We start from the raw sequence: 27,018 nt of genomic DNA, 5'->3' as shown, positions 1-27,018 counted from the left end.
ATTATATGTTTGAGCCGGAGTTTATCATTTATAATCAATAACGTAAATTCCGGCTCTCAATAGTAATTTCTGAATATGAAAACAGATACAGCCTTGTCCCCTTTGTATTATCATCAGTGTCTCTCATAGCGCGCATCCCTCCGGGACTACAACCATGGCCGTGATGCAGTCATTGTGTAGTTCCGCGGAAGAATCTAGACGCCTCTTTTTCGAATACTTTTAGGTGTCACGGCGCTGCCATAAGAAACCGTTTATCCAACAATGACACCTAGGGTCTTGCACTGTTATGGTTATTGCTAAGATCGAGGGCAAGAACCAAGAATGAATTAAACGGAAATTTAGGATGGGACAGGGATGCACGAAAGCAAAGTAGTCCCCTTCGATGTAAAAGGATTTAAACACACATTTCCGCCGTACCGGTGCCTCCCCCAAGCCTCAGGAACGTTTGGCGGCACCGACGGACAGGTGAGAGAGTAGGCTACTTGGCTATTTTTTTTAACAGTTAGGCTTGGTGGTTTTTTGACTCTTCTTGCTGCCAGACTGGATCAGGTTTGATTAAACTGACTTTAAAGTGAAGGAGTGAATTTAACAGCACAGTTCACTACCTATTAGTGAGACAACACGGTTGTTCTAAGATATGGTACATGCTTTTGAGGAGCTAGGCAGGCGTTTTTGTAATGCTAGTCTAGGGGGTAGCACCCAGTGTGTGGGGGTTCTCTCTCTGGCATTGAATTGAGTTGTGGACGAACAGGATGAATCCAGCAGGGAATATAGATAGGCACCGTTAGATTCTACATAAAGAGTGGAGATTTGATGCCTTCCCCTGTTTGCACACTTTTTGTTCCACAGTGCGGGACCTAGTGTACCTGAGCACGGTCCAGGTCAGGTGAGGTCCAGTCCCCTGTCATTTCGGGTGAGCAATAAACTATAAATGTTTTAATATACGTAAGAGATGATGTGAGCACGTGTGTTTGTGAATCTCTTAAAGTTCTGCAAGAATATAAGTAACAGATGTATATTTTCTTCAGATCACGTCGAGTATCCATGTGACAAGGAGGATGAGTACATAACTGTAGGTACAGGTTGTATCGTTCCTATATCTACCATTTTTTCTTCTTTTTCACTGATTAGATTGGTGTAATATTTGTTTTACACACTTGTTACAGTAGCAACGTTTAAGAGCAGTGGCCCTGATGAAAGCCAAGGGACGTTTTGCCCAGTAGGCAGAAACATGATGGCACTAATTGCAACAGTCATTTGTTCCATACTGTCGTTTGCACTGTTCCTGTTCTTTTAATTAGGGGATGTGCCTTGTTCCCATTAAAGAGTTGTTTAGACATATCACCCTATTTTAAATTCACCACTTTTCTGTTAGGTTGCACTGTGTTTTCACCACTTTTCTTCAACCATCATAAACTGGCCAACAATTGGTGGTTCATAGCGTACTGGTCACCTGATCCAGTATTAACAACTTACTGTGTGGCATGGGGTCTAGATGATCTAAGGACCGGCTTGGTCACAGTGCGGACGGCCAAATGATACGACTGACCACTTGGTTCGTTTGATGGTTATCCATAAGAAGCTCTTCTGGATTTTGTTGACCAGTTTTTGAGTAAGCGCTAGATATTGGAGTTTGTATTTCTAACACACGTGACTCATGCGCTTATTCTTTCTTTAGTAATTTATTTTATGGTGACTGCAGCACCCACTGACATAGTGCATCACATGCCAGTCTGGCCACACATTTCGCTGTTAATAAGCTGTGCAAACCCCACATTATGGAGGAGATGGCTTCAAGGAGTAAAAATCTGGATCCTCGTTAGATCAGGATACGTGATATAATCATGCCATGGGTCTGGCTCCTGTGGTGAATTAACAGGACTTAATGGCATTACATCCTCATCTAAATCTCCATGCCACTGTGAATCATCAATATCCTGTAAATGAGGAGAGTGTGGTGGTGAAATTATCAAGTTAGGGTTATCAGGTGGTGGACTTGAAGGTGGAGGAGAAGTATTAGTAGATGTATGAATTTTCTTTGGAGGAACTGGAATTTGGGGTAAATGTTCTGGTTTCCTCTTTGCAGGTAACTTGGTGACTATATGCCCAGTCTTTGGAGGATAAATCTAGTAGTCTGCTTTGGATCTGGTAAAAAAAAGTTCTTCGGACTCCACAGACTTGCTTGGTGGCGAAGAATCGTCCTTAGGAAGTGTTTTTGAGTGTTTTGGGACATTTTTAGGTACAACAGCTTAACTCTGTTCCGAAGTTTAAGGTGCCTTGTGTTTTGATTGCACTAAAGTCTTTTCTATGTGCTTTGGTGCCAAAGGTTTTTCAGTTTGTTTCGGGCCGAAGTTTTCAGTTTTTTTCGGTGCCAGTGGTTTATCCGGCTGTTTTGGTGTCGATGCCTTATCGAGTTGCTTTGGCGCCGACTTTTTATCCGAGTCTTTCGGTGCAGAGGGGTCTTTTATAGGTTTCGGCATTAGGTGCTTAGTCGGTGACGAAGGAAGAGGGCGTGGCAACTCGGATGGTTGCGCCTTCATTGCCGATGGTGGTTTTTCGGCGCAGAATGGTTGGTTCGAGCCGGATGGCTTTTGTCTATCCTTCGGTGCCGAGCCCGAGGTCGGGGCGCTCAAAGTCTTTGTAAGGTGTGAACCGGAGCCCGAAGGTGTTACCGGTGCCATTGTTTTGGGCTTGGTCGGGCCGGGGTTTCAGTACTCACGCCCCTTTGAGCTAGAGTGATGTCATTATCGGCATCGGAGACGTCTGCTTCGGAGTCCAGGTTCTCTTCTGGCTCCGGAAGGTTATTAGGACCTAGATTGAAGATGTCCGGAATGGAGCCTGTGCCTCGCTGCATGTCTCTGCATCGAGCTCTACAATCCCGGATAGTCTTTATCGATTTAAATGAAAGGCAGGCCTCACAATTGTCCTCTCGATGTTCAGGAGAAAGGCACAAATTGTATACAGGATGGAGGTCCGAGCGTGGAAATTTAGCACCACACTGAGGACATTTTTTGAAGGGAGTCCGTTCCATCGACGTCCGTCTATATTGACGCTGATAGGCCAAACGGCCCGCGTCGAGATTCTCAGACATCGAAGAGTGATGGACGCTTTCGAGGTGCGCTTCGAAGGCACGCAATCAAAACAATACCGTCTGTGAATGCAACTGCGCATCAAAGGGGTCTGGAAACTGTTCCGAACCGCAGCAAGTTTCATCCGAACCCGATGGCAGAAAAAAACAATCTAACGTTGAAGCCGAAGCACATGCACACTGTGCACCGAAGGAGGAGTCACTGATCTTGCGACTGCAAGACTTCTCCGCAGACAAAAACAAGCAATCATCCGAGCCCAACACCAGATGGCGATCTATGCAAAGTATACAATCTGCAGCTCACATGCTTCTAACATGCAGTTTTCTAAGAAAACAGTTAGTTGCTGAATGGAAAAACATGAAAGTGTCAAGATCACGGGTACAGTAGAGGTGAGTGTCACAAGTGTACAGGAAACAAAACACGTAACCAACTGCCTCTGGTGTTAAAAGAGGGCAAAAACAGACTACTTGCTACACAATAGCCTTAAAAAGTCCCTTAGCACACAGGCATACTGGCTACCACTAGCACACTACAAATTAACATAAGAACGCTAAACACACCAAACAAAATGTCAATAAGTGGGCAGATGTGTTAATTTTTACCACTAATATGGATAGGTACGATTTAAGAATTTTGACAAGTCCGAGGTGGCATTAGGAGAAAATAACGCGCCATGAAGTGATACATGATGAGCGTTCTCACATGTGTCAATATAAAATGTTGAAACATTCGGCTAACATTATGGGCATCAAAGAGCTGTATTTGGAGTACAGTTGGATGAATGGATGTTCTCAATTACAGCAGTTTTTGTGTGTTGGCTTATTCCAGAAGAAAGTGCAGAAGGTGTTGGGGAGTGGAAAGGAAATAATAAAAGCGATGATGAGAGCACGAAAAAACTGGAGAGAGTTTTTGAGTCCTGAAAGAAAATAAGGCTGGGAAGGGAATACAAAGCGATGGAGAGGAGAAGGGAATACAAAGCGCTGGAGAGAGGAGAACAAACTGACCAGCAGTGGCAACGGCGGGCAGCAAATGCTAAATTACAAAAGACACACACTGGTAGCTAGATTCTGCTTCCCACGCTCCCAGAAATGCACCGTTGCTTCCCTGAGAAATGGATCCAAAAATTAAAATGAACAATCCAGCTGAGTGGTGCGCGCGCACCACAGGAGACGTGCTTTCAATTATCACGCCCGTGTCTGGGCACGATAATTGAAACCACGTGACGGCCTATTGGTGTCCATTACTGGCTTGGTGCGCGTAATAGACACCAATAGGCCGTGGGTGGACCAATGCGGCTGCCTTTAGCCAATAGCGTGCCGTACGATCTTCAATTAAAAGACGCACGCTAAGGCAAATGGGGTAGCTGAAAAGGAAACGCACACGCACGAGCGTGTGCGATTCCAGGTCAGCTTGACTTCCCCGTTTTTCACCTACTAGAGGTCTGGCGACGCAGGTCGCGAGACCTAAAATGGTAAAAGGTCAAACCGATGCAATCATAAACAACCGTGCATAATGACTTTATTTTCAGTGCAAAAGCCAGTCAGTTATGGTCCAATCATTTCCAGTCTTAAATTTTGTAAGGTCTTATATCTTGGCATACCAGTATACCTCACTCACTGTCTCAGGTAATCAAAAATATGGCAGCCGACTCCTCGCGGCCATTTTGTGCTTTCTTGTTGATGACCTCCTCCCTCCTGCCATTTTACTCCTTTGTCATGTGGTGGGCGGGCCTCTCTTGGGTGGCGCGTCTGGGGGTGTATCCACGTTCGGGCCAGGGCTAGGTCGATGTGCGGCCATGTTGGTTCTTTGTCTTGGTGGGGGCGGGCATATTTCATGCGCTTCATTTTTGGGTCTGTCCGAGGTCGGGGCGGGGCTAGGTTCTCCATGTACTGTCGGTTGCTGGGCTGGTGGGACCGGGATTGGAAGTTGTACATTTTTGTCTAAGTCGCACAAGTTGTAATGTTTTTCCCTAACTGCTTTTGTACTGATACCTGGCTCTCAACAGCCGCAAATTGTGTGGGGATTGTGTTCCTGACTGGGGTACCGGGAATGGTCTGATTGGCTCCTCCTCCCGCTTCACTTGTAGTTTTTGGGGGTTGCAGATTAGGATGGCCTTTTCTCACTCCCTATATTCTATGGTGACATTTTTATTACTTTCCTCCTTTTTCCTTTCTTTTTCTTTTGCTTGAACTACATTTCGGGTTCTTTATGGGGCGACAGGCACACTGTCGGGGGGGGGGTAGGCCGTAGCCTCCGCGTTGGTGCAGGGTGGGGGGGTAGATTTAATTTCTGTATTTAGTTTCTATGGGCCTTTTCTTTTACTTTTCTGCGCTTTCTTATACTGTCTTCCTTTCTGGGTCTGTGATATGGGATGGTTGGGAGTGGGTGGCACTGGAAGTGGCACGAGCGTGGCTCCTGCTGATCGTTTTGTTTCTCTATTGCTTTGCCGCTTTGACGAAGAGCTTCACGTAATTGATATTATTTCTATTGTTGCCTACTTATGTGGACTTAATGTACGGACTCGGATCTCCTTTATACCTATCCTTCATTGACTTTTCTTTCATCAAAAACTTTAAAATTTGACCTTACTGATCCTTCTCCCTGGCGGCATGTCCTTTCCAGCGTAATTGTGATCAATTGTTGTCGTAATATTTGTTGCCGTCGGAAGATCGTAATGCTGACACCTGTGCTCATCAGTGTTGTGGCCGGCCGGATGGTTGTAGGCCCGTATTTGTACTTCTGCAACATGCACAATAAAGGTCTTCAAAAATTAAAAAAAAAAAAAAAAAATATGGCAGCGGACTTATTGGATCGCTCCGCCATTTTCCCACATTTCGCCCCATTTACAAGGACTTTTCTGGCACCCAATTCAAAATGTTCCTTCGCAGCCTAACTGGTCCTTTCTACCGGAGGGAAGACTGAAATCTCATACTCCCTCAAGCACTTCATTTAGCTAACCTGGCACTCTTCTCAAATTCCCGCATTAAGACAAACCAGTTTGGTGGTTTATTCTTTTTCATACCCAGTAGCCAATATTTTAAATTGTATCTCCCAATCAATTTATACAGTCTCCAACTACCGATCCTCAAAATGGTATTGAAAATCTTTTTTGCCCCTAGCAGCCTTTAACGACTATTTTTTATTTTTCTGGTTTCCTTCGGCACCATGACACCTGTCAAGGCACTAGTGCATACTTTACAAAAATAAATTTAAAGAAAAACAGAGGTTGGATGAGAAATTCTAATTTCACTAACAAGATAGAGGAACTCAAAAGGGTTTCTAACCTGGAGGGCCAATAATCCTGATCGAATTCTATATCTTTGTTCATGGTCATTGGTTGTTTTATTAGTTACTAGCGTTGCTGCGATCTTAGAAGAAAGGAAATTTAAGGAAACTTGTTATGATAACATTCAATTTACATTGCGTCATTTTTATTGAAACTTATTTATTTTCATATGGAAAACATTTTAAAGTGTTGTTTTAATTCTGTTAATTTATTCGAGTGCTTGTGGATACACATTATTTTTTGTTTTTCCATATGGTGCGTACACAAATAAATCAGAAGGACTTCCGACGCGTGAGCTGGCCACATACAGTTGTCCATGTGAGAAGCACGGATTCTCTAAATCTAATCCACACACTTGCAGCGATTGTCCTTGTGCTTAGTTGAGGGTCATTGCAAAAGCGAGTTGCACTGTAAACTGTAAACGTTCAGTATTGGAAAGATTATGAGGGCACTGGGGGGCCGATATTTAACACATTTTTCTTTTTTCCCCAAAGTTTCATGGCGCTCGGATGAATGGTGTAGTAATGCATAAAGGAAAAACAGACTACCGTATTTTCCGGCGTATAAGACGACCCGGGGTATAAGACGACTTTTCTTGATAAAATGTAGGTTTTGTGCTATACTCGCCATATAAGACTACCCCCACTTCCAGCGCAGTCCTGCATAGCCATTTCGAGAATTTGTTTTGGGCTTACCGTATTAGTGATTCTAATCCTCCTCCCTGTGGGTATCAGTGGACAGTGTTAAGCCTTTATTGTACATACTCAAAGACTGAACTCAAACAAATTGGTTGTATAAACAATATTGCTTTAGTCGCAATATTTTTATTTAGAACCATATGAAAAACTGTCACGGTAAACAAATTAGTGCATGAAACAGTGCAAGTGGATTAAACTTTTCATAACTTTTCATAAGTCCAAGCGATTTTTACAGGATTTGCCAACGTTCCCTTTAAAAGTCTTCAAAATCCTCCTCTTCGTCATCTGATCTCATAAGTAAATCAATGAGATCTTGTGGTACATCTGTAAGGCAGTCATCGTATGGATCTGGTAATTCCGTATCAGATGGTGTGGTCTCGGCTTCGGCATCCTCGTCATCTTGCCACAAGTAGTCGTCCTCCATACCATCTAATGAATTTGATATGCTACACTTCTTGAAAGACTTTATGACTGTTTCTGCATCGATGTCATTCCAGGCTTTTATGACAAAGTTGCACAAAACATCCAACTGTGGAGCACGCATGTTTCCTCCTTTTGTGAATGTTTTTTCACCGCTAACCATCCACTCATTTCACTGTTCTCGGATGCGATCTTTAAATGGCTTGTTTAGGCACACATCCAGTGGCTGCACCAACGATGTCAATCCTCCAGGTATAACTGCAGCATCTGTTTTTAGTCTTGCCAGCCTTTGCTTGGTGTTTGGAATTAAATGAGCCCTGTACATATCCCACACCAGTAGACTACGTCTTTGTAGAAGTCCACCTGGTTGCCTGCTCCATACATTATCAAGCCATAGCTTTACCCCTTCTTCATCCATCCAGCCTTTCTCATTCACATGCACAAAACCACCAACAGGAAACTTGAGTTTCGGCATGGTTTTTCTTTTGAAAATAACCATTGGTCTCAGTTTTGCGCCATCAGCTGTGCATGCTAGTACCACTGTAAAACTGGACTTCTCATGTCCTGTTGTTTTTATTAAAATTGTCTTTTCACCTTTTTGATGGACAGTTTTGTTTGCAACCATATCAAAATTCATTGGAGTTTCATCCATATTTTCGATTCTACTTAGCGCATAGCCATGTTCATTGCGCAGCTTAATAACGTAGCGATGGAAACTTATGCATTTTGGCATCAAGATCCGCAGGTAATTTTTGGGCAATTTTTGTCTTTTGCCTCAATACCAGATTATGCCTTCCCAAGAATCTAGTACACCAGGATACAGTGGCCTTAAATCTGTTGCTGAGATCTGGGTTAAATTTGGCCCACTGAAGTGCAACCAATCGTATTTTATTTCGGGTCACCACATAACCGCTTTGGCGATGCTCATTCACCATGTCTGCTACATGCTTTTCGAGTTCTGGCCAATGTGGGGTGCCTCTTCTTAATGCACACTTACCCCTTGGCATACTCCTTAATGCTTTCTCATTTGCTCTCCAGGCCCGAACCATCTTTTCTGTTACTCCATATTGTCTTGCAGCAGCACAGTTATTATGTTCCGTTGCAAAATCCACAACTTTAAGTTTGTAACTGGCTTCATATTTTCTTCTTCTTGCTACTGCTGGAGCCTTGCTGGGTTCTTGACTGTCAGCCATGTGCACTGTATGTACTGCTGGAGCCTTGCCGGGTTCTTGACTGTCAGCCATGTGCACTGTATGTACTGCTGGAGCCTTGCCAGGTTCTTGACTGTCAGCCATTTGCACTGTATGTACTGCTGGAGCCTTGCTGGGTTCTTGACTGTCAGCCATTTGCACTGTATGTACTGGTGCTATACAGTATGAACAGCTGCAGAGACTGGTGCTGTAATGTCTTCACCACCACATGTACGGTAAATTTCTGCTCACCAGACTGCCTTTCCTGTTTGCAACAACCAGCCAATCACGGCAAGTGCTCTACTGCCATCGGGAACATTCTACAGACCCCTTTCTATGCCCATGTCATGGAGAGTGCATGTGGAGGAGCGCTTGCCAAACGTGCAACACAGCGGGGGCTGCCATCTTCGGCGCTGGCTGCCCGTTATATATTTCGGACGTCCTGCTGCATCGTCCTGCTGCCTCGTCTGCCTGGGGATGTGCAAGCGGTTGGAGGAGCGTGTGCAGCGGCAGCGGCAGTCTAGGTAAGACTCATGGCGCCACTTGCTCGCTTGTGAAGCGGTCTGACACCTTCGAGTGAAGTCCTCGCTATGAAAAAACACTCTTTCGATACTTGCACAGTTCATGGCGCGGGGCCTGGGTGTGGACGTTGCCAGTGGCTGTATTTTTTAACATAAGGTGTGTTGTATTTCCTATTGTGAAGCGGTCTGACACCTTCGAGTGAAGTCCTCGCTATGAAAAAACGCTCGCTTTCGATACTTGCCCAGTTCATGGCGCGGGGCCTGGGTGTGGACGTTGTCAGTGCCGGTGGCTGTATTTTTTAACATAAGGTGTGTTGTTTCTTGTTATTTCCTATTGTGAAGCGGTCTGACACCTTCGAGTGAAGTCCTCGCTATGAAACAACGCATGAAAACATACCATAAAATTTGGCACCCGGCGTATAAGACGACCCCCGACTTTCCAGAACATTTTACAGGGTTAAAAAGTCGTCTTATACGCCGGAAAATACGGTATATTTTACCTACAGGCGGTCGCCAGTAGGTATATAGTTAGGACCTAGTTACCATAGGAAATGGCAAACATTCTATTGGGTATAACTTTGGCGCCGATTGAGGGATCTGCCTGTAATTTTCCTTAAATTTGCCTCGCTGCGGTCCCCTCCTTCCCTGAAAGTTTTGGGGGGATTAGTCAAGCGGGGGCCGAGAAAAAAGGGGGTCCCAGAACGTGTTTTCCCCATGTTAATTTCCATAGGGACATTCTGACAAGGCTACAGGTCAAACGGCTGAATGGAATTACACCAAACTTGGCAAAATGGAAGAGCCTGGTATGGAGCAGTGCCTTTTGTAAGTTTGGTGTAAATCCCTCCAGTAGTTTGAGAAAATTGAATGTGAAAATGAGTCCAATGCAATTTTGCATTAGGACCTTTAGACAGCTACAGCCCGAACGGCTGAATGGAATTACTGCAAACTTGGCAAAATTGTAAAGACTGATATGAAATAATTTTTTTTGTATATTTGGTAAAAATCTTTCCAGTAATTGCTGAGAAAATCGACTTTTTTCAAATTATATATCTATAGGCGGGACACGGTGCGCGCACGGGCTTGCACCGTCCTGATTGGCTGTTGAACGTCTGTCAACATTCCATTCAGTCGAAATGAGGCAGTGTTGTCCGCCATCTTGTTTTTGTTGCAGATGATAGTGGTTGTAAACAGAAGTGTAATAGTTGACAAGGAGGCAGGGTAGAGATTCCTGAGCCCCCTAGGTTTTGTCATGGTGTCTGTAAAGGACCGCGAAGGTTGAAAAAATGTTTTAAAAATGTTTTAAAAATCGCAGGGTCCGCGCAAGGACCCCGGCTCAAAAAGACAAAAAAGAAATACATTAAAACAACAAGTTTCAGTGTTTAGATGTTGGTTGAGTGCAAAATTGAGTCATGACTCTTTCACCTTTGGGTTTAGGTAGGTGTTTTGTGGAGAGTTCGTATGGTATTTGGTAGAGAGCATTGGGGGTAGGTTGAAGATTCTGTGAGTTTGAATGTGTTGATAACTTGAACCAATTAAAATGTTTCTTTGCCTTTGATTTTGTGTGTGATGAAATGTGATTGGCTGGGTATTTGAATATGTATGAAAAATGAGAGGAAAACAGTCATTTTGAGATTTTAGTGTTTGAGGTATACTTCTGAGGTGTGAGATTGAGACAGAATTTACTGTACAACAGTTTTCTAGAAGGTGAGTTGTTAATTTGTAAGGAGAATTCTGTTGTTCACTTTACGTTAATAGGAAAAATGTTTTCTGTTAGTTATTTAATGTTTTTCTGTTATACTTATGGATTGAGTAGGGCAACGTCAGATGCAGTGCTTTATATTTCTAATTCTTTCTAATTCTTGCTGGATACTATACACTGTCCAGGCAAATACGGCCATTTTGTGACTATAGTGTCTGAGGTACGTTTGTGTGGAATTTTTGGTGTGTGTTTTACACATTAGGAACTCTTCTTATAGAATTTAATAGTTTTTCTCTGCCCTATGTCACTTTTACCCTGCAACATCTCACTGTCTTTCTTTTTCTTTTAACAGTACACTTACTTCAATAATGGCTGAAAATGAAGTGTCATTTGACATTGAAATCACAGCAACGTTTATTAATTGTATAGATGAACCAAATCATGAAGAACATGAAGGAGATTTTTTGGATGAAACACTGGACATGGAATTAATGGAGTGTGTAGACATTGTTGATTTGGATTAATCATTTCAAGACACTTTGATGGATGAAATTTCTGATGAAGAAATGCTACAAGTTCTTTTAGATTGAGAATTCTGAGAACAGCAAAAATAAACCATATAACATGTTAATTTGCATTTTGTATTGTGAAATATAAATGTAATATCTGTAGAAGAGAGTAAAGAAATCAGTTAAAATATATAAGGTAAGTACGACTAATAAAAAATACATTTTCATTACTTTTTTATTTCTGTTTCTCTCTATCCTTCCCTTACTGCCTCTCTTAACCTCACTGCTTTCATTCCTTCAGTTTCTCACTCCCTTTCTCTTATGTTCACTCCCTTGAACTCATCCACATTTTGTCACTGACTTTTTTGCTCTCACTCAGTCCCCTTCTCTCACTTTTCTTCTCTCCCTCTCTTTCCTCACTCTTTTACGTTCCTTGTCTCATGCTCACTTACATTTTTTCATCCTCTATCACCTCTGTTTCGTCAAACTTACTGTCATTCTTTTACGCTACGTCACCCGTCCCTTTATTTTGCTTCCCATACTTATCCTCATTCCCTATACTTCACTTCCCTTCTTCTTAGTCTTCTCACCCACTCATTAAGTCAGACCCTCTGTTTCACTCCCCTTCACCTCTTTCCTTCCTTTACTCACTCACTAATTCCTCTTCTGTCACTCACCTAACTGCACTTCAAACACCTTCGTAAAACTCTGTGTCCTCTTACTTTCTCTATTCTCTTCCATCACTCCCTTTCTCTTAGACTCACTGTTAACGCACCTGCACTAATTCCCCCTTCCCTCTCCCTCATTTTCCTTCCCTAACTCCTCTTTCCTTTTTCTTCTGTTTTGTCTCTTGTATTGTGAATAATGTATTATAACTGATTTGTTTTTTCGTTTCCACAGATATTTCATTTATAAGGTAAGTACGACTATCCTTCCATCGCTCCCTGTCTTAGCGTGACTCTTCATCACCTCATTCCGTCACTCATTTTCCCTCACCTACACTACCTCATTTTCCGTTCTTTGATCCCTCACTGAGTCTCCCATCACTCCACTTTACTTACTCCTTCTGTCACTCCCTTTGAACTCTGACATCCTCACTTCTTTTCCTTCACTGTCTCTCTGTTAGCCTTACTTCCTCTGTCCTTCACGGTCTTACTGCCATTCCCTTACACTCGCTCTCTTTAACTCACCCACACTCCATCACTTGTCTTTCTTTGCTCCCTCACTTAGTCCCCTTCTCTCACTGTTTCCTTCACTCCCTCTGTCCTCAGTCCCCTTGTCTCACTGTCATTTGCCATCTCTCTTTTGACTGTGCTATGTCTTCCTTTGGCTGTTCCATGTTCCTCTCTGTGTGTGCCATCTTACCCTTTGCCTGCACAATATATACTTGTGCCTGTGTCATCTTACTCTCTGCTTGCACCATCTCACCTTCTACTTGTTCTCTCACTCTCTGCCTGCACCATTTCACCCTCTACCTGTGGCATCTGTCCATGTGTGTGTGCCATCTAACTTACCCATCTTTTAATCTTCTTCCTTCTTTCTTGTATTGTGAAATATACATTGTATGCATTACAATTTTTTTTGTGTGTGTTTTACAGATATTATATATATTTTTTTTAAATTCCTTAACTTTCTTATATCTTAGAAGTATAACAAATAAAAAACTTTTTCCGCAATCGTGTCTATGTTTTTATTATTTATAAGATAAGTATGAGAAAGAAAAATAAGTTTATCACTCTGTTATTGTGACAGAATAACTGCCTCACTCTGTCCCTTGCTCTATCTCTCTCTACATATCTCTCCATGACACTAAATCTTGTATGTTTTCTCTTTCTACCACTCCTCCTCTTTACCTCAGTCAGTTTCCCTCTTTCTTTATTTTTTTGTGTTTGATCTTATTTTCCTTCCTTCACTCTGTTATCCATTTCTTACCTGTTAGTAAGCCTTCATTTATTGGCACTCCACTTTCCCCAGTGCACTTCCTTGGTAAATCTAGATGTAGGTGGCACTGAAAACAGTGCCACAGGCCCTTATGTATTCGTTAGTTACAACCAAATACTATTCGGTGGTTAATGACGAATTCCTGTGTACATACACATCTGTGCATGTACATTTGTGCCATGTTTCACACATACACGCCGTAAGAGCATATATGTGTGTAACATGGCACACCAGTTAGAATCAGGGGTGCAACAGGGTCTCAAAGTGATAACCTGTCCCCCTTGACAATTCAGTTATTTTACCAAATCGGTATTTACTGGTTCGGTAATTGCCATTGATTCCTATTGGCCTCAAGGCCCATAGGAATCAATGGCAATTACCGAATCGGTAAATACCGATTCCGTAAAATGACAGAATTATATAGATTTGGTAATTTCAAAAGAGAAATTAACTACATCCCATTTACCTACTTTTAAATGTTGAACAGGTATGATTTGGTATTTAAGAGTAGGTAAATGGAGATTACATACATGTGGCTCATTGAGTTGTAACATATTTATATACATATGTTACATTTCAGTGCTTTGGAAGTACTACAGTATACTATAGGTAAACACCCTATAGATTTATGCTGTACCACATCCTTATAGTTTTGCACTTTTACATTTACTATAACAAACTTTTACATACAAACATAGAAATTCAGTTTTTTTTTGACCAGTAGAGGTAGTTCTAAAAAGAACTGTTTTTTTTGTATTTTTTTGGATGCTAGATAAACGGTGTTAAAAAATGGACTTTATAACCAAAACAATTTTTCAACATGAACAAACCATGAAAAATAAAGAAAAACATTATTTGGTGCACTTGTGGCTCCTGTTTTTCTGCAAAATAACTTCTACAGACTGTTGTCCAAAGGCAACTAATTTATTGCACTGTATGCACTGCATCATTAGATTTTTTAATTCCGGCTGGATATTGGCAATCATGTAAGCTGGCATTGGTGGTGCTGTTGAAGTACTAGGAGCAGAGCCCTGCTCTTCAGATCTACGCACCACAGCTCTAGCCCAATTGTTAGGGTGCATATTCTTAACATGGCGTTCCATGCTATAGGTTCCAAAAGAGTATTTTTTATTTAGATTGCCTCTTGACAATACTGTGTCACATATTTTGCACGTGACATGCGGTGTATTGACTTTCTTCAAACCTTCTGGGAATGAAAAAAACTTCCAGACTATGGACTCTTTTTTAGATGGATGGGGTCCTCTTCCACAAAGTCTTCTAAAGAAGAATGTTCTGATTCCTCATGTTCAGCCATTTCCAAACAAGCCAGGAGCTGTTGAAAGTAGATGTTGCTTCTCTGAAAGCCAAAGAACAATGATGAACATGAGAGGGGTCTGTCTACAATTGGAGTAGGAAGTGTTATAAACCAATAGAATGTCTGTTTTTCAGGTCACATGGATAAATGTAATCTTACGGAGCGCTTACGTAAGCTTACGGTGCGTTTACGTTTTATTTACGGAGCGGTTACGTCATTTTACGATGTGCTTACGTAATACGCACCCTTGCGAGATTTATAATTCCTTTAATAAAGTTATATATGGTCTTTAAAAGTTTAAATTAGCATGTTCTTTATTATCCCAGAAAATCTGTACCTTTACATTGTGCAATGAATACGTAAATATAACGCTTTAAAGTTTATAAAACCTTTGGGGGTAAGAGCTCGGAGCTCTCACGTTGCGTGCACATGAGACGCACCCTCGCGAGATTGGTTACTACTTTAAAAAGTAATATACTGTTAAAAGTTTGAAAAACCATTTTCTACATTACAGCAAATATTGTCTACCTTTAAAATCAACGTTAAAAACGTAGATATTATGAATTGGCAATTTTTTAAAATTTGTCGGGGTAAGAGCTCAGAGCTTTTACGGTGTGCTTTCGGAGCGCTCACGGTGCGCGTACCCTGTAATCATATATAAAAAAACTTGAAAATAAAAATATATATATTCACTGAAAAAACTATAGGTTTGAAGCCTTACATAGTTCGGTATTAGCAATTAAAAAACCTTGCAAATTCACTGAAAAAACCATAGGTTTCAGGTCATATATAGTTAGGTATTAGCATTTAAAAAACCATTGAAATTGCTCCTATATAGTATGGCCGGGATGCCTGTCACCCCCTCCCAACACAATCCCCAAGGATGGGAAGACGGATGCAGTTCTGAACTTTTGGAAGGCGGGAGGGAGTTACCCTCCCGGCCGTATTTATTAAAATATGAAACAAAATTAAAACATTAAAATAACAGTTTCATATCATTTACAATTTTCATTTATTACATTTTGATGAAGACATGTTCTTTGGCTAACCTTAACAAATCTCTAGTACAAAGGTTTTCCTAGCCGAGTCTAACATCCTGCAAATGCATACTTTCTAAATTAAAATTGTACATCCTAGCATTACGGGCCAACGGCAAGGTCGCAACCGGTGTCAGATCCCCACTACCAGAAATCTCCCCCTCACGGTGTGAGGGCGGCCGCGCAGAGGACTGTACCCTCTGTGCCAACTCCAATTTCCCTTGTCTTGCGGGGGCCCCCATTTTAACTCGACGCCATCTTAAAGGTCGTCCGAGGACCAGTGTGAGGTGTCTGTAAGAAGGCAGCGTGGACCCCCCTCCCACCCCACACTGTCTATTACATCCGCCGTCGCGGATATCCGGGCCCCGGGAAATTCGTAGGAGGGGCATCTAGCCGCCTCCTCCCCTGGAAGGGGCCTATGGCCGTCTTCCCTTAGGCGACCCATACTTAGTGGGTGCCGCCTCCCCGTGGGAGGGGCCAATAGCCGCCTCCCCCCGGGCGCTCCCATCTATAGTGGGTGGCGCCACCCCTCTAGGGACCTTGAAATTACTGCTCACCGATCATGACCTTACCGCCACAGGCCGGATAGTTGACCGGCTATCCGGCCACCCCACAAACTCCTACTAAAGGTCATGTTTTTACAAACCCCTTAACCATTCTATGAAGTCTCCTATGAGTAAGACATTCCCCTCCAGGGACAAATGGACCCCATCATCGAGATACATGTGATTCCCCCCGAATACATCCATGCGGAATACAGTGCAACTGCGCCGAGCGAAACAACCTACCAAGTTTGTTATTGACCTTTTTCACTGACTGGTTCAGTGCTGACACCGAGAGGGCCCCCCCCCGCCACACCTTCCTGGGAATCATGTGGGACCATGCTATTGTGCACCCCGGGATCCTTCTCGCCAGCCAGCTAACAGTAGATAAAACTCGCTCGAGTAGTACTCGCCGACCGAGTGTCACCAAGTCATTGCCCCCCAGGTGTACTATGATTACAGATGGCGGTGACCTCTGCCGCCCTAACAGTTCCTCAACAAAACATTGAAACTTGTCAATACAGAGCCCGCCCCTTCCGTGGAAGGTCACTCTGTACCCGTATTCCCCAGCTGCGTGAGTCACGTCACCTGCTTTGAATACGTCCCCGGCCCGCCTCACGTATGAGTGGCCCACGACCCACACCACTCTCTCCTCAGCCGGTGATCTCTGACCGCTGGTCCCCAGGTGCCGGGTCGACTGCACAGTCCGCCCCGCATAGCATGCTCGCGAAACTGCAAACCAAACAGAAGACAAGAAGCGTGAGTGCATGACATTTGCTTCACAACATGTGCAACCGCACATACCTTTTATAACAGTTCGACGACCATCGTTCCAGTTGTTTCACCTTCTCAACACTCTGACCCCTGGCTGTAGCCTCTGTAGCAGCCCCTATCCTAAAGGAATGGGTCCCGAAATCGCCCGGGTCCAAGCCCGCCGCTGCGATTGCCATTGTTAGCACCCTCTGAAACTGAAACCTCGTCAGTGGGGTGGCGTCGATGTGTCTCAGCAGGCTTCCCCCCCATGTATCCGCCATTCGCGCCAAATATTCCTCAACGCACTTTACCGGGCACATGGGGGACCCTTGCATGCGCTGGACAACAATACTGTCTCCCATGGCGCTCTGGTCAGTCTTGGACCTGGCTATTGTGACCACCATTGAATCACCCTTAATCAGAATGTGATCCCGATACAGACCTCCCTCAACATCTTTCTTATTTCTTGCCACCAGCTCGCTCACCCGCATAGCCCCATGGAACGCTAATGCGAAAGCGGCCCGGAACAGCACTGCCTCGAACTGGGAAGAACATGTCGCGGGGAGTATCGACATCAGCAGGGACAACCTGTCTAACCCAATCAGGCGCCTCTCGTCTACTCTACGACCCTCAAGGCGTTGCCAACCACGAAGGGCTTTTTTTACCAAAAAGGACGATGTCGGGTCCTTGATGCCATGCGCCTGCGCCATGAATGAAATAGCGGCCCGGTGCCTATTGGCCGTTGCCGCTGATCGGCCTTCTCTGTGTAGTGCTACTAGAAACTTCAGGACATAATCCTCCTGACCCCAATTGTCTCCCCCTGCTGGACCCAAAAATGCACAATAGGAACGAAACGCTCCTTCGTATGCCTTCCCTATCCTGGGGGCTAAGCTTGCTGCCACGAGGTCTTGTAATCCGGGGCACCGAGTAGCCAGAGTGCTTCGGGAAATGGTGCCGCCGCTAGGTCCGCGGAAGGTAGATAACCCCTGAAACCCTGCATGTGTGAACGAGAGAGTGCATCAGCCGCCTGGTTCAGTACACCTGGCACATGCTTCGCCCTGAATTGCACGTTCAGTCTCATGCAAAGTAGTACAATTTCCTTCAGTAATCTTAATATCCACTTGCAGCGTGCTGCCTGACTATTTATACATTCAACCACAGTCATATTATCTGACCAAAACACCACAGAGCGATCTCTGAACTCATCCGGCCATGCCTTCAGAGCCACAAAAATGGGGAACAACTTGAGAAACCCAATGTTACCTGCGAGACCGCTGGTGTGCCACCACGTCGGCCATGTCTGCGCCGACCATCGATTACCAAAGATGGCGCAAAATCCCACGCTCCCCGCCGAGTCGGTCCACAAACCCAGCTCGTCCGAAGACGCTGGCGGCTTGTTCCACACCACTCGACCGTTGAAGTCCGCCAGAAACGCCAACCATATGCGCATGCCCTGGCGAACCTCTGCCAACAGTCTCGTGCGGTGGTGCCGTTCCTTGAGACCAACCATGGCTTGTGCAATGGAGCGGGAAAAGGGGCGGGCCATTGGTATCACTCTTAGGGCAAAGTTAAGCTGACCCACTGCTTGTTGTAACTGATGGAGAGTAACTTTCTCTTTGCTAATGCACAGTTCCAGGGAAGCCCTGAATTTCACTACTTTCCCCACTGGCAAACGGAAACATCCCTCCACAGAATCGAGCTCAATTCCCAGAAACTCGAGTGAAGTCGATGGTCCAACCGTCTTACCTGGTGCCAATGGCACCCCGAATTCCTTCATGAGAGTGCAAAATTCATGTAAGGCCTGCGCACATTTTGTGTCGCTGGCTGCCCCCAAGAACAAAAAATCATCCAGGTAATGCATAACATGGCTATGGCCAGTGGCTTTGGTGAATGCCCATTCCAGAAAACAGCTGAATTTCTCAAAATAAGCACAAGAGATGGAGCAACCCATTGGCATACATCTATCCATGTAGTAATGGCCCTGGAACACAAAGCCTAACAGACGCGGATCCCGTGGGTGTACCGGGAGCAACCGGAACGCTGACTCGATATCTGACTTCGCCATCAGCGCTCCGGGCCCCAGGCGATTCAACATGGTGACGGCATCATCGAAGGATGCGTACCGCACCGAACAAACTCCTGGGTCAATCGCATCGTTCACCGAAAGACCCCTCGGAGCTGACAAGTTATGGATCAGCCTAAATTCCCCCGGGTCCTTCTTGGGGACCACTCCCAACGGGGAACAGATGAAATTAGTTACTGGCGGGTGCCTATATGGGCCGGCAACCCGGCCAAGGGCAACCTCTTTTGCAATCTTCCTCTCAACCACCGCTGGATTATGCTGAACCGACAGTTGGTTTCTACAAAGTGGTTCCCCACGAAAATCCCCCGCCGGGATGTGGAAACCATATAAGAAGCCGTTCCTCAACACCCCAGCGGAGACATGATCAGGGTATTCGTTTAGCCAGGGGATCATTGCCATGATATCAACGGGGGTAGGTAGCGGTACACAATGGTCCCCCTCAGACCTGTTTGGCCCCTCCTCTACCCCCTGTATCACTATTCCTGGGTCTGCACGCACTCTCGGGGTGTGAAGAACTTCCGCAACCTGCACACACATGTCTGAACTTACATGTCCCTTGTGGCCTTGTGCAATTGCCCCTGTTAAAATTCCAACAGACCCCTTTCTTACCCCCATTCCCACCATTCCTTGGTTGGTGGTCACCAGCGGGGCCCGCTCGAAAGGGCGCCGCAGGCTGTTGGCGGGAAGGCCCCGACCCATTCCCGCCTAGCGAGGACGACTTAGTCGCGCCCGGCAGGAGCTGCTTCTGCCAAGAGATCGAGTCGAGACAATCCCACGTCAGAGATGAATCGTACTCCTTGGCCATACGAAACTTCATATCGTAACCCATCCACTCATTGCCCTCATACGTTTCATAAAAATCCATTATTCGTGCCTGATAGCAGGACAATTCGGGCAAAACCTCGGGCTTACGTTCCCCAATAATTGCACTAAACATCGCAAAGGCCTTGGCCCAATTTGAGATTGTCTCATCAACCCTGAATCCCGCCATTGTGGCTCGCCATACACTCGGGTGCCACAAATCCTTCTGTGTCTTAACATACTCCATCTCGCGATGGTCAGTCAGCAGAGAAAACATATTCACATACTTATCAGCCCATATCAATTCTTTCGTGGCCAACGGTATATGTTGGACCACCTTCTCCCGTCTTGAGGGCAAAGACCCCTCCCTTGCCATTGGCAATGCCTGCTTACCCGGCTCCATTGCTGTTCCCGCTGTTTTTCTGACGCCAGCTGCCGGTCCTTCCGAGGTCACCTGTGGGGGGACAAGAGGGAGATTCGCCTTCGCGGCATCTCGCGACTGCCGCAACTGCTGCATTAGTAACTTGGCCTCTTCGGCCGAGTCTCCCGGTGCCGTAGCACCCCGTTTTTCTGCCAAGCCAAGCGGCCAACTGGGCCGCTAATTCCGGAGGCATGTCCTCCTCGCTGGCGGGCGTAACAACAACCGGAATCGGTTGGCCTGCGTCCGGGATCGGTACCGGGGCCTCGACTGGAATGACCGGGCTTGCCGGGGGTAACTCGGGAACCGGGACCTCCCCCCCCTGCCATCCTATTCCTGACCCTTTTACCCCTCCCCGCGGGGACAACTCCCGGTAATGCCGGGCCTATAACCTGCTTCGGTTTACCCGTATTATTCATCGCTGCCATCTGCTTCTTCATGCTCGCCATATCCTTTATCAGCATGCGAAGCATCTGGTCAGTCCCGGACTTCTTTCCCGCCTTCTTGCCAGGCATTGTTATCGGCTATTCGATCCCCGTTGCTCAACACGGTCCTGGATCCGAAGGCTCGAAGTCGCTGAAAGAGAAACACAAGAATTACAAGTTCTCAAAATTGCTCCTTGTTCCATCGAGGGCTCACGTGCAACGAGTGGGTGCAGCTTCCAAGCACAGGAACAAGAGGATGCTTCTTCGGATTCCTGCTCTCTTTATTCCTCTTCGGGAGGGCGTGTACCCTCCTCCGGTACGCCTACTGGGCGTGGCCAACGGTGTAGGTGTCTAGGACAACCCCTCTTGGGCGGGAAAAGGCGCGCCCCGGCTACGCCGCTTCGGGCATACCAGCCGTGACACGCCCCCCGCCCAAAATGGTTTACCGGGGGGATTCGGGCCCCCTACCATACGTTCGGGGGGACCGAGTGGTCGCCCCTTTCCATTAGTTGGACTAACTATATTTTGCGCACCCGCAATCCACTGCTGATGTCACATATTACATCATTCATGACATGGTCAGTGACATCACTGATGACATCTCAATTGACATCACTGATGACATTCATGTGATAATACGATGCACCTACTCACACTCTAATCTAACCTTTGATACACCCAGTCTTAAATACAAACTACCATTCTTGAAACCATTGACACACCAATACCAGTTACTACATATGCACTCACTGATTCCTAGGTCTACACACACATCCACTCATTCACCCATACAATCACTCATACATACAGTCACTCATCAATACAATACTATCATATGCACTTATACACCTATAGAGACACACACACTTTCACTCATCCATGGAGTTTCTCACACACCTAGTCAGTCATGCAAAGAATCAATCACACTCCCATTTCCTCATCTATACAGTTATACACACAACACCTTACTTATTCAAACATATACTAACACATACTTACTCTCTTAAACAATCACTGATACAAGTACACATTGATCCATACAGCCACTTGCATATTCACTGGCTCTCATGTATAGTCATTTATATATACCAACTCTCACATGCACTGTTTTATACATGTACTTACTTGGACATGTAGCACTGAGATATACATTCACTCACCAACACACAAATGCACACAGTAAACCGCCCATACAGCTGTTTCCATATGCAATCTTGAACTCGTACACCTAGTGAACCAACTGCTCACACATCTATGCACAGAGTCACACACCTTCCAGTCACCCACACACACTCAGTCTCCCATACAAATTCTTGGGCAACCAATCAATGACCCATATAGCCACTCATATAGCTACTGATTAACACATACAGCATCTTACACAACAACAGACATACTGATGCACACATTCAGACAGTTTAGTCACTAACCCATGCATTCAGTAGGACACATTTAATCACTCACTTCTACAGTCAGTCACACGCCTACTAAATCCTTCATCCAGACACTTATACATCTACTCATTCTTCAATATGTAAAACATTTAAAATTTACAGAAACACACAGTCACTGGATGATGTCAATTGAGATGTCATCAGTGATGTCAATTGAGATGTCATCAGTGATGTCACTGACCATGTCATGAATGATGTAATATGTGACATCATCAGCGGTGCGCGAAATATAGTTAGTCCAACTAACTATATAGGAGCAATTTCAATGGTTTTTTAAATGCCAATACCCAACTATATATGACCTGAAACCTATGGTTTTTTTCAGTGAAAATATATTATATATATATATATATATATATATATATATATATATATATATATATATATAATGCCTATCTTTACTAAAGTGATTTGATAGCCTAACTCTCCCTTTCCTTTTGTCATCTGGGCTAGTGATGATCATTTGCTGAGTTGCAGTGTCAAAGATACAGAACTTTTCTTGCCTCATAAGGAAATCTATCAAGCTAATTGCAATGTGAAGGGAAGTCCGAGAGATGGATATCTGCCGCTAATATTGGTTCCTAAAATAACTATAAAGCAGCTGAAGACATAAATCTCATACATTTTCTCCACTAAACAAGACTTTCTACGGAGAATTAAGAAATAAACTACTGTTAAAATGCTGGCTAATACATTATCAAAAGCTCCTAGGAGGTTAATTCATAATGATCAAATTGCTATCATCTCGGGAAGTCAAACTGTTGCAATTACTAATTATTTAATACAGGCTATTTATTAATTCTCAGCCTCACAGACAGAAAAAGCAGCAATTCTAATGATAAACAAATAAAAAGCATTTAACTTCATGAACTGTATCGAGTTATTCATCATACTAGTTTAGATTCCCATCACAGTTCACAAAAGTAATGAGGCACCCATGAGAGGACCGTTGCCACAATAATTATTGATTCTGGACAAGGCAGCACAAGTATCAGAAGAGATACTTGGCGTGATTCCAAATGCCTAACATTTTCAAACCCTTTCTTGAACTATTAGTAGCCCCAATACATGTTGAAATAATCATTATACATGCAATACCACACATGGCAAAAGTGAACTTGTATGCAGGCAACAAGACAGAGTACTAACAAGCATTTGTATTGCAATAGGCCTCGCCTTTGTGAGAGTTTGAGACATTGTCATTGTTAATGCCTTTCATTTATGTGTTTTGAAAACCTGTAAGCGGTCCGTAAACATGCACTTTGTACTAATAGCTGGCAGACTATAAGTACAAAATGTGTATTTACGCACCGCTTGCAGGTTTTCAAAACATAAATAAAAGGCATTGTCATTTAAACCATCGACATTTTTTTCCTAAGATTGCTTTAGAAGCTCTACAGAGGCTGAGATAATTTGGTGTTACTTAGTATGGCTGTGTCCGAACTTTATGGAATTTTGGGCAGAAATGCAATGTTTACATAATCTAAATTAGAGGTTCCCATTTACCAAGACCCAATCATAGCCCTCAGCAGGTGGTCACCCAACCAGAATACATTTCCTCAGTGTGTTAAACAGCTAATCTTTGCTTCTGTGCTAATGGTAAGATGAGTGATAACATAGCATACACCACATTAATTGTAATGGTTTAGTAAAGGTAAACTTACAAAATAGAGATAATATACTAGCAGTCACAAAAGGTGCGTGCAAGAGGTCTGAATTGCTATGTGGAAAAAAATTATATAACAATCTAATTGAAGTTAATTGTATCTTATCCATTAAATAACTATTTACGCATTGATTACACAGTCAGGTTTTCCATAAAGAGCATATGAATGTGGTTAAATTTACCTTGTATCTCCCACAGCTTTTGTTTGATTATTTTTAGAGGATACATCTAGATATGAAATAGCATGCTGGGGTATTACTACAACAGACAACAAAGTGGGGTTGGTGAGTAGACATTTTTACTCGTTGTTTGCAAGTATTTCATGTAAAGCACTATTCAGTTTTTTCGCAGAGAAATACATAATCTATTAATGGCACTGTTTATCAAATGTTTGAACTATCCCAACTTATACAGTTTAAGAACTCACCTGGTGGTTCACTGAAATGTTCAAGGCCCATTGTAGCTGTATTCATAAAAGGTTGAATGGACCTTCCACCACTGTAGAAGGAGAGAATGTGATCAAGATTCATTGTCAAAGTGGGACACACTGCCCTTGTATTTAGAAAACCTCCTGGTAGAAAGTGGGAGATGGTGTCCATATGGCCAAAAAAAGGTACTGAGGAACCACAGTTCTGATCAAAGAGCACAAATGTCATGCTCTGTGGAACTGAAGACATTAGAAACAAGGGAGGACCCATTTCTGTAGTTGAAAAGGACAGTATTAATGAGGTCAGAGGTAAAGTTCGTGCAATACCTGTGATGAGATGCCAGGCTGCCAAACACAGCTAAACAAACACACAATGGGCCCTGAAATGTAAAGAAATGTTGGAAAATTAAAAACTGTTTTTAATCAGCAACACTTGCAGTACGAAATCCTCATTACAAATAGAAGGTTACAAATAAAAAACAAGGCAAGAAAGACAAAGGATTTTAAAAGGGGGAAACATTACTCACTTGTAATCATAGTTGTCCAACACAGGAATCTTCACTGAATTCATGAACACTTAAAATCTCCACCTGAGTTCCCGAAACAGTTTTACAATGGAAATCTTGTTGTAGTCTTTCTGCAATTTTCTTATAGTAAAGTTATACAATAAACCCAAAAGGAAAAAGATATCCGACAAACCCTACTGCAGACAAAAAGAAAGGCTTGAATAATATCAGTTTAAAAAGAACAAGAAAAGGTAAAAAAAAAAAAATCAAGAGGCACAGCTTCACAAAAAAAAACAATGCACAACACCGGTTAAGTCCAGGTGGCAGTTTACACTCACAATAGCTCAATTACGAGTGACCCGAAATCAAAATCTAAATTTTTGCTATTCTCCTTTGTACATTTTTATCATTTACTGGGCTAGTAGTTTGCTTGTTCATGAAATCAGTGGAGACTAATGATGGAGGACCAGGATTACACATCAAAAACTAGAAGAGGTCACACAACTCAAGGTCATGCTTCTATTTTTGTAAGATTAATGGCTATGAGCCACTGCAAGATGACATGAGATTCTTCCAAGAAGTTTAGACCTTACAAGATTAAGATGTGTTGTAAATCTGGCCCATAAACTCCGGAAGCATAGGTCAGAGGGAATAACTTCAGTGAAACATGTATTCCCGAACTTCTGCGTGTGGCTATAATATAACAAATACCCTTATAATAGACAGTCTTAGGAGCCAAACTCAAATTCTACTATCTCTGAAAACAGTAAATCAATCCAGATAGTTCTTTAAATGTGTGGCTCTGACCAGTAGACAACCAACTCAAAAACCTCATACTCGCCATGAGATATTAATTTAAGGCAGGGACACCATAAGTGCCCAAGAGGAATTTTTCAAAATGGCTGTCCTATGTAGACTGGAACTCTTGAATTTATAAAAACATTTACTGCATCCTATTACCTCCCTCAACATGGAACAGCCGTTGCCTACGTATTCTCCTAGTGGAATCAACGTAGTAGGTGGTTCCATAGTATTTCTAATAAAAGAGAGAGGGACCCAAAACCAAAGGGATAGGGTACCAAAACTAACTGTGTCAAATAGAAATTCCCTTTGGGCACCTTAATGTAAAGACACCAACTAATACAGACAAATAGACAGATATTGTTCAGACATAAAGACCTATCACTTGGAGCAATGCAGTAAATAACAAAATTCTATAAAAACAAATACATTCAGTATGCACAGTTTATTTATGTATTTAAAAACAATTAAAGGAGGGAGGAGCCAAGACGGCGGCCAAAATGGCCGCATAGACGCCCGGCTCCGCAGCTCGCCCTCACCTCCGGAACTATCCTGGCGATGATCCTGCACCCCAGCCACGGCCCAGTGCAGCGGAATCTCGGCGGAGCTTGACCGCGTTGTTCTGATCTTTTTGTGGCCTCTGACGGCCGAATAAGACCGCCTGCAAGTTTCTGGCCTTTCCTCCAGCACGAGCCGGGACCTCACGTGGCGAAGCAGCCGTCCCGCACAGCGTCAACACCGGCTTCCATTGGCCATTGATACCCGGCGACCCGAGTGGTGAAACCGAAACCGCTCTTCTATGATCCTGTGACTGTCGCCGCAACGCAGCACTGACTAACGCGGAGTGCACATTCTGCTGGCCCCAGCAACCTCGCGCATATGATCGGACAGCAGATTGGCTTGCCTGACCGGACTCTGATTACACCGTGGTGAGAGGTGTGTAGCGCTGCACATCTGAAGGAACCTGCGTGTGCCTCATTTTATTTCTCCACACACCGCGATTTGCTGATGTAGCCGTGACACCGGTAAGAACGACTTTCTTTGGTGTGTGTGGCTTGAAGTCCTTGGGCGTCGGAGATACAACATGGCGCCCACGCTAATGGATGTTTGGCTGGCCCTCCGAGACCGGCGCATTGAGTGGCAAGAACTGCGGGCGGCTGCACATGTTTCTCACCCTACTATCTCTCCTGCTGCGAAAGACTTGGATACGGCACCGTGCATTGTGGACTGTGAGCTTGAATGCTCCCCGGTTGTCATAGCCGAGTTCTACCAGGCGTGCAGGAAGCGTGTTGGAGGGTCCGGGGAGCGCAACGACAAGATCAGTGACTCTGTTTATCCCTTTTCCTTCCTATTGCCAGCCTGCCTGCCTGAATGCCAACACCCTGACTTTGTGTGGAATGTGATTCTACCTCGGGGGGACCCTCCTGGACTATTCCT

The 27,018-nt window shown here is 44.1% G+C and overlaps 1 protein-coding gene across 1 annotated transcript in view; it reads right to left on the bottom strand.

Moving 5' to 3' along the window:
* Window positions 1-27,018, bottom strand: part of RBM44 (RNA binding motif protein 44) — a 1,989,784-nt gene that overhangs the window by 1,890,389 nt on the left and 72,377 nt on the right. The window contains exon 2 of the mRNA XM_086956335.1: window positions 24,275-24,654. Within this exon, the coding sequence (XP_086812461.1) occupies window positions 24,275-24,545 (271 nt within the window). The 5' untranslated portion in view covers window positions 24,546-24,654. The remainder of the gene's footprint in view (window positions 1-24,274; window positions 24,655-27,018) is intronic.

This window comes from Lissotriton vulgaris, chromosome 2_1 (assembly GCF_964263255.1).
Source record: "Lissotriton vulgaris chromosome 2_1, aLisVul1.2, whole genome shotgun sequence".
Lineage (NCBI taxonomy): Eukaryota > Metazoa > Chordata > Amphibia > Caudata > Salamandridae > Lissotriton > Lissotriton vulgaris.
This window is presented reverse-complemented; position numbering and strand designations above follow the sequence as displayed.